Source organism: Acipenser ruthenus, unplaced genomic scaffold (genome assembly GCF_902713425.1).
Source record: "Acipenser ruthenus unplaced genomic scaffold, fAciRut3.2 maternal haplotype, whole genome shotgun sequence".
Classification (NCBI taxonomy): Eukaryota; Metazoa; Chordata; class Actinopteri; order Acipenseriformes; family Acipenseridae; genus Acipenser; species Acipenser ruthenus.
The window spans coordinates 82,983-98,556 of record NW_026708140.1 but is presented as its reverse complement, the minus strand read 5'-3'; the positions used below and the strand labels follow the sequence as shown (position 1 = coordinate 98,556).

Here is a 15,574-nt window from a genome sequence, read left to right as displayed (position 1 = left end):
AACATTATTGTGAATTTATTTAGTAAAAAAAACGTGTTTTTTTATTGTACAAACTCAATCAAATAATCTGATCGATTTGAATTCAAATATTTAACTTTATGGATTTTTTTTTTTTTGTAAATATAATTTTCTTAATTAAATTATAATTCCTTACTGTGATTTTTAAAAATATATATATATATTAGGTTGATTATCTGGTGAATTAGCAAAGTAACCGAGCCACGTTCCAACGCACTTTTGTCACAGCGGATTCGAACGCATTTTTCGTCAGAGGATTCGAACGCATTTTTCGTCACAGCGGATTCGAAAGCATTTTTCGTCACAGCGGATTCGAACGCATTTTTCGTCACAGCGGATTCGAACGCATTTTTCGTCACAGCGGATTGGAACGCATTTTTCGTCACAGAGGATTCGAACGCATTTTTCGTCACAGCGGATTGGAACGCATTTTTCGTCACAGAGGATTCGAACGCATTTTTCGTCACAGCGGATTCGAAAGCATTTTTCGTCACAGCGGATTGGAACGCATTTTTCGTCACAGCGGATTCGAACGCATTTTTCGTCACAGAGGATTGGAACGCATTTTTCGTCACAGCGGATTCGAACGCATTTTTCGTCACAGAGGCCAGCGACTCTGTTGAACAGCGTTATAGTATAATAATAATAATAATAATAATAATAATAATAATAATAATAATAATAATAATAGCATTGCAAACATTTTTCTGCTGACAATAAATACAGCACATAAATAACATCGGTTTATAAAGTCAACAGACGGACACCATTAAAACAAATATAAAACTCAGCTTCCCGGGATAAACGTTAACAGGGTTTATTGATTTATTAGAATTACCCGCGTTGTGTTGATAACTCTAACCGCGCGTCACACACACACGATGTCCTGCGCGTCCCTGTGCTTGTGCGTCTGTCTGTTTGCGGAGCTGGCCGGCTCGGTTCTGAGCCTCTCCACCTGCCAGTCCGGGTTCGACCTGGACGATTTCAAGTACAAGCGGATCGAGGCGGTTCGGGGCCAGATCCTCTCCAAGCTCAAGATCTCGCGGCCGCCCGAGGTGCTGGTGCCCCCGGGCGACCCGCCGCCGGAAGTGATTCTGCTGTACAACAGCACGCGGGAGCTGCTGAAGGAGCGCGCGCGCCAGGCCGAGTCCGCCTGCGAGCGCGAGAGCAGCGAGGAGGATTACTACGCCAAGGAAGTGCAGAAGATCGACATGCTGCCGCCGAGCCTCGACAGTGCGTACCAGCGCGGCTCCTAGTGTTACTACTGCTGTGGTTATCAATGCTGCAGCATTATTATTATGATTATTATTATTATCAGTTTAGCAATTTAATAACTGTACGCTGTTTCAGATATTCCCAGCCCTATGTATGAATGTGAATGTGTGTGCGTGCGTGGGAGTGTGTGTGTATGTATGCGTGTGTGTGTGTGTGTGTATGTATGCATGTGTGTGTGTGTGCGTGTGGGAGTGTGTGTATGTATGCGTGTGTGTGTGTGTATGTATGCATGTGTGTGTGTGTGCGTGTGGGAGTGTGTGTATGTATGCGTGTGTGTGTGTATGTATGCATGTGTGTGTGTGTGCGTGTGGGAGTGTGTGTGTATGCGTGTGTGTGTGTATGTATGCATGTGTATGTGCGTGTGTGGGAGTGTGTGTGTATGTATGCATGTGTGGGTGTGTGTGCGCGTGTGGGAGTGTGTGTGTATGTATGCGTGTGTGTGTGTGTATGCGTGTGTGTGTGTATGTATGCATGTGTGTGTGTGTGTGCGTGTGGGAGTGTGTGTGTGTATGCGTGTGTGTGTGTATGTATGCATGTGTATGTGCGTGTGTGGGAGTGTGTGTGTATGTATGCATGTGTGTGTGTGTGCGCGTGTGGGAGTGTGTGTGTATGTATGCGTGTGTGTGTATGCGTGTGTGTGTGTATGTATGCATGTGTGTGTGTGTGTGGGAGTGTGTGTGTATGTATGCATGTGTGTGTGTGTGTATGTATGCATGTGTATGTGCGTGTGTGGGAGTGTGTGTGTATGTATGCATGTGTATGTGCGTGTGTGGGAGTGTGTGTGTATGTATGCGTGTGTGTGTGTGTGTGTTTGCATTAATGACTGTGTTTTTTTCCCCCCTGTGTGTTTTGAAGATGTCATCTCCAGCAGCCTGGCTAACCCGTACTTCCGAGTGGTGAATTTCGCCGTGTCCGGGATCGACACGAACTCCAGCAAGCTGGTAAAAGCAGAATTCCGAGTGTTCCGGGTCCCGCATCCCAGAGCCAGGGTCACGGAGCAGAGGGTGGAGCTCTACCAGGTGAGCCACGCAGACTGCGATTACATATAGCGCCTTTCATAACCCACAGCACTGCCCCTCCCCATCCATCCACACACACACACACACATATATATATAAATGGATCTGTCTCTCTCTATATGTAGGTGTGTTTTTGTTGCTTGTTTCTCGTAGATCCTGAAGGCCCGCGACCCAGCCGCCCCCTCCCAGCGCTACATCGACAGCAGGAACGTGCGCCCGCGCAGCAAGGGGGCGTGGCTGTCCTTCGACGTCACAGACACGCTCAGCGAGTGGCTTTCTCACAGAGGTGAGGGGCGGGGCCCCGCGACACACACTAATAACAATAATGATGATAATGATGATGACTCCCATTGCAGAGCACTTTGAGAGAGAGAGAGGGACATGGGGATGAGAGGGTGAGAGAGGGGGGATGGGTGGGTGGGTGAGAGAGAGAGAGAGAGAGAGAGGGGGGATGGGTGAGAGAGAGAGAGACGGGGATGAGAGGGTGAGAGAGAGAGAGGGGATGGATGGGTGGGTGAGAGAGAGAGAAAGAGAGAGAGAGGGGGGGATGGGTGAGAGAGAGAAACAGGGGGATGAGAGGGAGAGAGAGGGGGGGTGAGAGAGAGAGAGACGGGGGATGAGAGGGAGAGAGAGAGACGGTGGGTGGGGGGGTGAGAGAGGGGGTTGGGTGGGTGCGTGGGTGAGAGGATGGGTGAGAGACGGGGATGAGAGGATGAGAGGGAGAGGGGGGATGGGTGGGTGAGAGAGAGAGAGGTATGGGTGGGTGGGTGGGTGGGTGAGGGGATGGGTGAGAGAGACAGGGATGAGTGGGTGAGAGAGAGAGAGGGGATGGATGGGTGGGTGGGTGAGAGAGAGAGAGAGGGGATGGGAGAGAGAGAGACAGGGGGATGAGAGGGAGAGAGAGAGAGAGACGGTGGGTGGGGGGGGTGAGAGGATGGGTGAGAGACGGGGATGAGAGGATGAGAGAGGGAGAGGGGGGATGGGTGGGTGAGAGAGAGAGAGGGGTGGGTGGGTGAGGGAATGGGTGAGAGAGAGACGGGGATGAGAGGGTGAGAGAGAGAGAGAGAGAGGGGATGGGTGAGAGAGAGAGTGAGAGGGACTCCTTATCTGTTAGGGTCCGTTGAGATTTTGTACGTGAGATTTTGGGGGGCTGTCTATTACAGTATTTTTTGGGAGCAGTGTATTTTGTAGCATGGCATTGCACTGAAGCGTGAGGCTGTAACGCGTGGGTGTGACTGTGCCAGGCAGGAACCTGGGCTTGAAGATCAGCGTGCACTGCCCCTGCTGCACCTTCATCCCCTCCAGCGACAGCATCCTGCCCAACAGGAGCGAAGAGCTGGAGACCCGCTTCGCAGGTAAGAACAACAGCAACAGCACTGCCAGGGGCTGCGTTTAAATACGCTTCAGCACACCTCCCTGTGCTTTACAATGCTTCAGCACACCTCTCTGTGCTTTACAATGCTTCAGCACACCTCTCTGTGCTTTACAATGCTTCAGCACACCTCTCTGTGCTTTACAATGCTTCAGCACACCTCCCTGTGCTTTACAATGCTTCAGCACACCTCTCTGTGCTTTACAATGCTTCAGCACACCTCTCTGTGCTTTACAATGCTTCCCTATGCTTTACCAGACCTCTCTGTGCTTTACAATGCTTCCCTATGCTTTACCAGACCTCTCTGTGCTTCACAATGCTTCCCTATGCTTTACCAGACCTCTCTGTGCTTTACAATGCTTTCACTGTGCTGTATCACACTGTGCTGTGCTGTTGCTGTGTTGACTCCCCTCCCCCCAGGTATTGACGATGACCTCATCAAGCAGTTTGAGAAGTCTGTGAAGGGGGGCCGGTCCGATTACAGCAGTAAGACCCCCCACCTGATCCTCACCCTGCTCCCCGCGCACAGGATGGAATCCTCGCAGAAGAAGACCCGCAGGAAACGCGCGGCCAGGGAGACGCCCACGTGCTCCAGGTGACTTCCTGTCCCAGACGCCAGCTTCCTGTCCGGCTGAATCTGGAAACACTGAAAGAAACGTTTCCACTAGAAGTCTTTCTCAGGGTCTTCAGTGTAAATTCAACAGCAAACGTTTCCACTAGAAGTCTTTCTCTGCGTCTTCAGTGTAAATTCAATGGCAAACGTTTCCACTAGAAGTCTCTCTCAGCGTCTTCAGTGTAAATTCAATGGCAAACGTTTCCACTAGAAGTCTCTCTCAGCGTCTTCAGTGTAAATTCAATGGCAAACGTTTCCACTAGAAGTCTCTCTCAGTGTCTTCAGTGTAAATTCAATGGCAAACGTTTCCACTAGAAGTCTCTCTCAGCGTCTTCAGTGTAAATTCAATGGCAAACGTTTCCACTAGAAGTCTCTCTCAGTGTCTTCAGTGTAAATTCAATGGCAAACGTTGCCACTAGAAGTCTTTCTCAGCGTCTTCAGTGTAAATTCAATGGCAAATGTTTTATTTCAAACTTTTTTTTAAATGTTAGAATATGTTACAATATATTTAATCACATGCAAAATACGTTTGAAATGCGTTTTAGCAGTGCATTTGAATGCTGTTTGTACAGCAGCTCTGTCTGAAGGCACGCTGTTCTCGTTTGACTCTCAGGAACGTGGATCAGGGCTGCTGCCTGCATTCTCTCTACGTTGATTTCCGGAGAGACCTGGACTGGAAGTGGATCCACGAGCCCAAAGGATACAAAGCCAACTTCTGTGCAGGGACCTGCCCTTACCTGTGGAGCGCAGACACTCAGTATAACACGGTGAGGGGGCGGGGCCAGAATAACGACACAGTGAGGGGGCGGGGCCAGAATAACGACACCGTGAGGGGGGCGGGGCAAAAATAACAACATGGTGAATGGGCGTGCCAGCAGTCCAGCCCTAACCCTTTAAAGGAGCGCTGACCATCTTTAAAATCCATTCTCTCACCTCTTATTCGCTTTATTAAAAGGATCGCTGGCCCCTCCCTTTAAAGGAGCGCTGACCATCTTTAAAATCCATTCTCTCACCTCTTATTAGCTTTATTAACAGGATCGCTGGCCCCTCCCTTTAAAGGAGCGCTGACCATCTTTAAAATCCATTCTCTCACCTCTTATTCGCTTTATTAAAAGGATCGCTGGCCCCTCCCTTTAAAGGAGCGCTGACCATCTTTAAAATCCATTCTCTCACCTCTTATTAGCTTTATTAACAGGATCGCTGGCCCCTCCCTTTAAAGGAGCGCTGACCATCTTTAAAATCCATTCTCTCACCTCTTATTAGCTTTATTAACAGGATCGCTGGCCCCTCCCTTTAAAGGAGCGCTGACCATCTTTAAAATCCATTCTCTCACCTCTTATTAGCTTTATTAAAAGGATCGCTGGCCCCTCCCTTTAAAGGAGCGCTGACCATCTTTAAAATCCATTCTCTCACCTCTTATTAGCTTTATTAACAGGATCGCTGGCCCCTCCCTTTAAAGGAGCGCTGACCATCTTTAAAATCCATTCTCTCACCTCTTATTAGCTTTATTAACAGGATCGCTGGTCCCTCCCTTTAAAGGAGCGCTGACCATCTTTAAAATCCATTCTCTCGCCTCTTATTAGCTTTATTAACAGGATCGCTGGCCCCTCCCTTTAAAGGAGTGCTGACCATCTTTAAAATCCCCAAATCTTTGGCCCTAGCTGTACTGTATGAATACACTAGCATGCGTTTACCTTGTGCCAGCCAGGTCTCACACAGCAGGTATCCAGTGATCCAGCTTGCACTAGACTGTGAGCTTCCCATTCTGTGCTCCTCTGCACCTGCTGCTGATTTACATCAGGGTCTCAGCGATGTGCTGTGCTGTGCTGCCCCCTGCAGGTGCTGCCCCTGTTCAACAAGATGAACCCCGAGGCGTCGGTCGCGCCTTGCTGTGTACCCCAGGATCTGGAGGCGCTGACCATCATTGTCTACACGGGCAGGACCCCCAAAGTGGAACAGCTCTCCAACATGGTCATCAAATCCTGCAAGTGCAGATAGACACGGGGCGCCCCGATAAACACACCAAGACACACGGCGCCCCGATAAACACACAGAGACACACACACAGAGACACACACACTCTGATAAACACACACACACACAGAGACACACACACTGATAAACACACACAGAGACACACACACTCTGATAAACACACACACACACAGAGACACACACACTGATAAACACACACACACACAGAGACACACACACTCTGATAAACACACACACACACAGAGACACACACACTCTGATAAACACACACAGAGACACACACACTGATAAACACACACACACACAGAGACACACACACTCTGATAAACACACACACACACAGAGACACACACACTGATAAACACACACACACACACACACAGACACACACACTCTGATAAACACACACACACACACAGACACACACACTCTGATAAACACACACACACACAGAGACACACACACTCTGATAAACACACACACACACAGAGACACACACTGATAAACACACACACACACAGACACACACACTCTGATAAACACACACACACACAGAGACACACACACTCTGATAAACACACACACACACAGAGACACACACTGATAAACACACACACACACACACAGAGACACACACATTCTGATAAACACACACACACACACACACAGACACACACACTCTGATAAACACACACACACACAGAGACACACACACTCTGATAAACACACACACACAGAGACACACACACTGATAAACACACACACACACAGAGACACACACTCTGATAAACACACACACACACACACACACACAGACACACACACTCTGATAAACACACACACACACACACACACAGACACACACACTCTGATAAACACACACACACACAGAGACACACACACTCTGATAAACACACACACACACACACAGAGACACACACACTCTGATAAACACACACACAGACACACACACTCTGATAAACACACACACACACAGAGACACACACACTGATAAACACACACACACACAGAGACACACACACTCTGATAAACACACACACACACACAGACACACACTCTGATAAACACACACACACAGAGACACACACACTCTGATAAACACACACACACACACAGACACACACTGATAAACACACACACAGAGACACACACACTCTGATAAACACACACACACAGATAAACACACACTGATAAACACACACACACAGATAAACACACACACACACACACAGAGACACACACACTCTGATAAACACACACACACACAGACACACACACTCTGATAAACACACACACAGAGACACACACTCTGATAAACACACACACAGACACACACTCTGATAAACACACACACACTCTGATAAACACACACACACTCTGATAAACACACACACACTCTGATAAACACACACACACACACAGAACAAGCTCAGATACACACAGACAGAGAATCAGGGAGAGAGACTCACACAGACAGGCAGAGAGACATAGAGACACACACAGACAGACAAACAGAGAGACAGACAGAGACAGAGACACAGAGAGAAAGACAAAGAGACACACACACACACACACAAACAAACACATAGATTAGCAATGCTTTTTTACTCCCAGTTTATCAGCATGGATTTTTTTGTTTGTGTGTGTTTTTTTTTTTGTTTTTTTTTAGAGAGAAAAAATGGTGGTGGGGGGGGGTTCTTGTAAATAGGCTCACGAATAAAAAAAAAATAAAAAAAAACCAGAAAACTTTTCAAATTTTCTTTTTTTGAACTCAGTTAGTGAAAAAAAGAAAAAGAAAAATATAAACTCAGCCTTTTAGAATCCCTGCTGGTTTTATTCTGTGTTGTATTTAAATGAATCATCAGTTCTGTTGTTGGTTGGTTTTATTATTATTATTATTATTATTATTATTATTATTATTATTATTATTATTATTATTATGCATATTATTTGTATTATTATGGGGGGCTTTGTTTTTATCAAAGAATAAAACATTACAAACTGTTTTGACTGCGTTTGTTTTTTGACTCCTTTACCTCACTTAGGGGGTCTATAGCTGTTATTACTGAAACAAAACACTCTTAAAACCACAAGACAATGAAACGCACTCTCAGCACGAATCCCCCCTCTGCCACTGGCTGACTCGCTGTGTGCGACCCTGAGCAAGTCACTTCACCTCCTTGTGCTCCCGTCCTGCGGATGAGATGTTAAATCAACGTCCGATTGGAAGTGACTCTGCATAGAATGCGCAGTTCACAGCCTCTGTAAAGCGCTTTGGGCCACTATGAAAGGCGACCTAAGCCCTCCCTCCCCAAATTGTGCGCCGCCCCCCCGGGAGCTCCCGTCCTCGTTTGGCAAAGGAGTAGCCTGGACTCGAACCGGCGACCTCCAGGCTATAGGGGGCATCCTGCACTCCACGCGGAGCGCCTTTACCGGATGCGCCCCTCGGGAGCCCCCCTAACCCAGCAGACTTATGTGAAATGCCGCGGTGTAACCCTGGGGTAAAGGCAGCAGAAATTACAGTGAAGATTTACAGCGGTGAGCTTTCGTGCGATTGAGAATCCAGTAATGACCACGTGGATGCCAGCCACGCTGGGTTTTTCATGGTTTTGGAGGAGGAGAGAGAGAGAGGGAGAGGACTGTCAATATTGCTCTTTCCTTGCGGATTGAGGTTTTGCAGATTCCTTGGGAAAGGGACTGGAAGTGATTATGTGGTTCTGGAGGAGAGATACGAGGGGGCAGAGAGCTGGAGAGAGAGAGACAGAGAGAGAGAGAGAGAGAACTAAATATCTGTTTTTGTAATTATCTTCTGTACACTGTCCACTTTTTAGTCTGCATACATTAGGAGGCAGTAAGCAGCAGTATGGAGTAGTGGTTAGGGCACTGGACTCTTGACCGGAGGGTCGTGGGTTCAATCCCAGGTGGGGGGGGGGGGGGACACTGCTGCTGTACCCTTGAGCAAGGAACTTTACCTAGATTGCTCCAGTAAAAACCCAACTGTATAAATGGGGAATTGTATGTAAAAATAATGTGATATCTTGTAACAATTGTAAATCGCCCTGGATAAGGGCATCTGCTAAGAAATAAATAATAATAAATTAGCCTAGACCTTTCCCTCTATCTCTCACACACCCCTCGCTCCCTCCCACTCTCCCCCTTCCCAATTTCTTCCTCTCCCTCTCCCTCTCCCCCCCACCCACCTCAATCTCTCCCTGGCCTCCCTCTCCCTCATCCCTCTCTCCCTCACAGACACCTCACTGCAGCCAGTGTACAAAGCCTCAATTGAGCTCCCTCGACCCACACAGGTATCCAGACCAGACCGCAGAGAGACAGGCAGGCAGGCAGGCTGGCAGAGAGACAGCGAGCCATAGACCAGACAAACAGCAACCCAGCTTAGGAAAGAGTCCTGCAGCAACAGCACAGCACAGTGTGACAGCATGGGGAAGCATAGGGGAGCATTGCAAAGCACAGAGAGGTCTGGTAAAACATAGGCGAGCATTGTAAAGCACTGAGAGGTTTGGTAAAGCATAGGCGAGCATTGTAAAGCACAGAGAGGTCTGGTAAAGCATAGAGAAGCATTGTAAAGCACAGAGCGGTGTGGTAAAGCATAGGGAAGCATTGTAAAGCACAGAGAGGTCTGGTAAAGCATAGGGAAGCATTGTAAAGCACAGAGAGGTCTGGTAAAGCATAGGGAAGCATTGTAAAGCACAGAGAGGTCTGGTAAAGCATAGGGAAGCATTGTAAAGCACAGAGAGGTCTGGTAAAGCATAGGGAAGCATTGTAAAGCACAGAGAGGTCTGGTAAAGCATAGGGAAGCATTGTAAAGCACAGAGCGGTGTGGTAAAGCATAGGGAAGCATTGTAAAGCACAGAGAGGTGTGGTAAATCATAGGGAAGCATTGTAAAGCACAGAGAGGTCTGGTAAAGCATAGGGAAGCATTGTAAAGCACAGAGAGGTGTGGTAAAGCATAGGGAAGCATTGTAAAGCACAGAGAGGTCTGGTAAAGCACAGGGAGGCATTGTAAAGCACAGAGAGGTCTGGTAAAGCATAGGGAAGCATTGTAAAGCACAGAGAGGTCTGGTAAAGCATAGGGAAGCATTGTAAAGCACAGAGAGGTCTGGTAAAGCATAGGGAAGCATTGTAAAGCACAGAGAGGTCCGGTAAAGCATAGGGAAGCATTGTAAAGCACAGAGAGGTCTGGTAAAGCATAGGGAAGCATTGTAAAGCACTGAGAGGTCTGGTAAAGCATAGGGAAGCATTGTAAAGCACTGAGAGGTTTGGTAAAGCATAGTGTGTCTTTCTAAGTGTTTTAAATTTGAACTTTCAAGGTCAACCTTTCAACTAAGAAGTCTTTCTCATGGTCTTCAAAAAAGGAGACCCTTCTTCTTCACACACAGAGAAAGAGAGGGCGAGGTGAGGGGGTGGAATGGGCTGCTATGGGTTACCGAGGGATAGCGAGCCACGCTGTCGAGGCTGAATCACTGGGATCCTTTCAGACCCGACTTGACAGAGTTCTGAGATCAATCAGCTGCTGGGAAGTGGAGGAGCTCCGAGGTGTGAACGGGACTCCTCTCGCTTGGAAACTTTCTGACGTTCTGATGGAAGTGAACCAAGCACTGATCTAGCCAGTGTGTGGGGAGTCTCTCTCCTCTCCTCTCTCTCTCTCTCTCTCTCTCTCTCTCTCTCTCTCTCTCTCTCTCTCTCTCTCTCTCTCTCTCTCTCTCTCAGTAAACAGGGCGTGTTGTTTCCTGTGCTCCTGTTTTTAGGAGAAGCAGATTTATTTGTGGTTAAGGGTTTCCGTGGTCGAAAATGATTGCCTTCATCAGTGTTATTATTGAAACTAGAAGAGACCGAGTCAAGCAGACTAGCGTTTGGGCTCCAGTGCCTTCATCATTGTGATTATTGAGACTAGAAGAGACCGAGTCAAGCAGACCAGCGTTTGGGCTCCAGTGCCTTCATCAGTGTGATTATTGAAACTAGAAGAGACCGAGTCAAGCAGACCAGCGTTTGGGCTCCAGTGCCTTCATCAGCGTTATTATTGAGACTAGAAGAGACAGAGTCAGGCAGGCAGGCAGACAGGCTAGGGTAGGTACCGAGGGTGCTTTTGTGATCTTGCAATCCTCTTTAATTCAGCCGGGGAGCGACACAGTGAGGGGTTGATGCTGGGGAGCGGGGGGGTCTGTATCCGAGTGAAGTGAAAACAAGCCAGCTTGTTTATACACACTGGAGCTGCGAGGCGGCAGGAAATATCTGGGAATCGCAATCCTGGAGTCTGGGACAGGGTCCGCTTTGTCTCGGAGAGAGAGAGAGAGAGAGAGAGAGAGAGAGAGAGAGAGAGAGAGAGAGAGAGAGAGAGGGGGGGTGCAAATAAAATTCAAGGGGACGTCCATTTCAGGGTACTCATCAATCACTAGAACTGCTTCAGGCAGAGGAAAAGCACTGGATGAACTGAAACCGCGCTGTTCTAATAATCAGACCTGTGCTCAGTCTGGTCATGCGCTTGTGACGTCGTTTACTGCAGAGCTAACGGTGTAAGAGTCGACTATCCCGGTCATGCGCTTGTGACGTCGTTTACTGCAGAGCTAACGGTGTAAGAGTCGACTATCCCTCTCTGCTTACCCTTCAGGCATCGCGGGATTGAGTCACTTCCCTTTATTCTTCTATATTGTGCATTAGCTCATTTTATTTCTTCCAAAACCAAACTGTAGGTCATTCATATATATATACATATATATACGCGTCTGCTAAGAAATACATAATAATATATATACACACACACAAACATTATTATTATTAATTTCTTAGCAGACACCCTTATCCAGGGCGACTTACAATTGTTACAAGATATCACATTATTTTTTACATACAATTCCCCATTTATACAGTTGGGTTTTTACTGGAGCAATCTAGGTAAAGTACCTTGCTCAAGGGTACAGCAGCAGTGTCCCCCCCCCACCTGGGATTGAACCCACGACCCTCCGGTCAAGAGTCCAGCGCCCTAAAATTACTCCACATATACACACACAAGCACACACAAGCACACACACACACACACACACGCACACGCACGCACACACACACACACACACACACTCATTTAAACCTCTGACAGTAAGATGAATTGAGGTATTTTGAAGCAGGGTTTTGTGCTGGCTGGTGACACCTGTCCGTTAGTCACTGAGGTGAGAGAGTGGCGCCCAAGCACAAAGACCATCAGTCAGTTCAGCGGTGAGGGGGCCAGACTGACAGCAGGGCCAAGTCTACCCCCCCTGCCCCCCGCCCCCCACCCCCAGAGCCACCACAACCACATCGGCTGCAGCCTGTCTCTGGAGAATTCAGGGCTTGTTTTTATAATATTTTAATTATCCTGTTTTTTTGTTAAACGTACTCTACGTGTGTGTGTGTGTGGGGGGGGGGGGGGGGGGGGTATTTGCACGGATCCAGGCATGCCACACTGCTTTACAAAAACAACTCAATTACCTTCATTATAATCATTATACATATATAAACATAGGCGCCGAGTCAGACGACCACGTGTCTGCACGCTGCATCAGCACCAGGGATCCTCCGCGTGGCACAGACTCCACAAGGTGTTGGAAGGAAGTTCCGCCGTTAATATTTTACTCGGGACAAAACGCCCAATTCAGGTGGAAGACTAATCTTCATAAAATGGCCAGGCAGTTTAGTTATAAAGTGATTTTTCAGCACATTTAAAAACTAACATACATGGTTGTGACATTAACCAACGCACGACCCGGTATTTCTGTTCATGCGCAATTATGTATATATTTTTGAGGACAGAAACGTGGATACGTTTTACGAATTCGTCTCAGGTAGAAGACACGTTTTAATTTCATAAGCATACTGTAGCGATCTCGGTTAACGCAGGCAGGCAGGCAGGCGCATCACACACAGTTTCAGTACAATCTTTTTTTGATTTTGTCCGCGTCTTTTTTCATCTGTTGTCTTATTGCGACCCCTTGTGGTCGATCTGGATATTTTTTTTTTTTTGTCTTTTTTTTTTTTTTAAATACATAATAAACTTCTTACCTTCGTACAGGTCTACTTGTTAAATAATTCAATTGAAAAAAAAAAATGTTTACTTCAAATTTACAGTTAAAATTACGGAAGAGTCCTAGGGTGATGCGAGAAAAAAACTCGAAATTACATCTTTTAAAACTCGAAGTTTCGACTTTGAAACTCGAGATTTCGGTTTTTATTTTTGATGACATAATATCCCTTTAAGTTTGTTTTGAGCCGACCTAATGTCTTAATTATTCTCTAAATTCTAAATTATTATTATTATTTATTTATTAGCAGACTTTAAATCCTAAAAGGTATAGACAATGTCGACCCAGGGGACCTGAAAAAAGAAACAAGGACCAGGGGTCACGAACGGAGATTAGATAAAGGGGCATTCAGAACAGAAAATAGGAGGCGCTTTTTTACACAGAGAATCGTGAGGGTCTGGAACCAACTCCCCAGTAATGTTGTTGAAGCTGACACCCTGGGATCCTTCAAGAAGCTGCTTGATGAGATTCTGGGATCAATCAGCTACTAACAACCAAACGAGCAAGATGGGCTGAATGGAGCCTCCTCTCGTTTGGAAACTTTCTTATGTTCAATCTGTAGTATTTTGTATCTAACCCTGATGTAACTATCAACACTGTTCTCCGCTCCTGAGCTGCCCTGATATCAAATCGTACTGGGTTTTGTAATCGCTCTTATTAAGACTGAAGTCATTGTATTCTGTATCTTTGCTCGTAATTGTACTGTAATTCCTGATTATGTATTTTTTGTATACAACTGTAAGTCGCCCTGGGTAAGGGCGTGTGCTAAGAAATATATATATAATAATAGCGCTGCGCCTGGCTTGTTTGTATTATTGGATGCGGGATGATGATACCTCGGGGCAATACGATCTTCATACGGGGATTACACCTTTAATGACACGCTACACACCGTTGGTGACGTCATTACAATACGTAATAGATACGTCGTTTGCATTGCTCCAGACCGGTGTGTATTTTTTCAGAGACATTGTCTGCAGCATTAAAACGATCGATGCTGCAAGACGCTCTTTATTGATAAAAACAGCCTTAATTAACGTATATTATTATTATTATTATTATTATTATTATTATTATTATTATTTATTTCTTAGCAGACGCCCTTATCCAGGGCGACTTACAATCGTAAGCAAATACATTTCAAGTATCACAAGTAATAATACAATTAAGAGCAAGATAAATACAATGACTAAAGAGAAACGTAGATTAATTATTTATCAGTCCCGTGTAAAAAAATATGCTTACTCTTGACTTTAGCTGCTTCTATAATATATTCAGAGGAAATTATACCAGGAAAGCCAGCTTTTAGACTTTATTAAAACCTCTGACGGTAGTGAATGATTTCAGCTAATTCAGAGTCCCGCCTCCTCCGGCTTTACCCCAAACACAGCTCCAAATTAGGAGTTTTTAAAAGACGACATTTCGACTTTCGAAATCCAAAATGGTTTAAAAAAAAAAAAAAAGATTAGAATTCTATTTTAAAACAAGAAATAAAGGTAAACAGATATGTATAAATGGGTATTTGAGTTCCCGCCATTTTTCAGCTAGGCAATTTGAAGGAGAGCGCGAGCAAAAACCGTTGATTCCCCCTCCTGTCCCTCTGGCTGTGCCAAATTATATAACAACTAATTATATATATATATAATTAAACAAAACACACACAATTCACTGACACGCTTCAAATTAAACAGGAAATCTTACCACACAGACACACAAAACCAGAATTAAGACTATAGAATATTTCCCTTGGAAAAACGGTATGTTAAACAGGTCCCATTACACTTAACTCATATATTTAAATAACTAAATAAATAAAATAAGCGAAATTCTGGCAGATTTGTCATTCCTAAACCGTGTTATATCAATTAAAGAGAGAAAAAAACTGGGAATTATGAAGAAATACTACAGATATTTTTAAAATATTACCACTTTACCTTCTCTGAAGGTCGACTGGCTCTGACTACATGGGTAGGACACACATAAGGAGCGGGAAAATGCCGCACATATCTCTCATCTTTCAAAACAGAGTGAAAAACATTGACGAAAAAAAACGGAAAAGTGTCCGCGCGGCGCAGCAGCATCTCCCGGGCGAGCGATATTTTCCCGCTCAAACATTTTCCCTCAGCGGCCAATCTGGGTCTAGCCAATCAGGTCCGTGCTGTGGGATACGTCACGTCTTGATGAACTCGAA

The 15,574-nt window shown here is 45.9% G+C and overlaps 1 protein-coding gene across 1 annotated transcript; it reads left to right on the top strand.

The window, feature by feature from the left end:
• The first annotated feature begins 267 nt into the window (after positions 1-267).
• Positions 268-8,319, top strand: LOC117398621 (transforming growth factor beta-2 proprotein). The gene is made up of 7 exons (XM_059019980.1): positions 268-1,251; positions 2,149-2,312; positions 2,466-2,598; positions 3,557-3,667; positions 4,105-4,279; positions 4,911-5,064; positions 6,137-8,319. The coding sequence occupies exons 1-7, from the start codon at positions 900-902 to the stop codon at positions 6,293-6,295; spliced, it is 1,248 nt and encodes a 415-aa protein (XP_058875963.1). The 5' UTR covers positions 268-899; the 3' UTR covers positions 6,296-8,319.
• Positions 8,320-15,574: the final 7,255 nt, after the last annotated feature.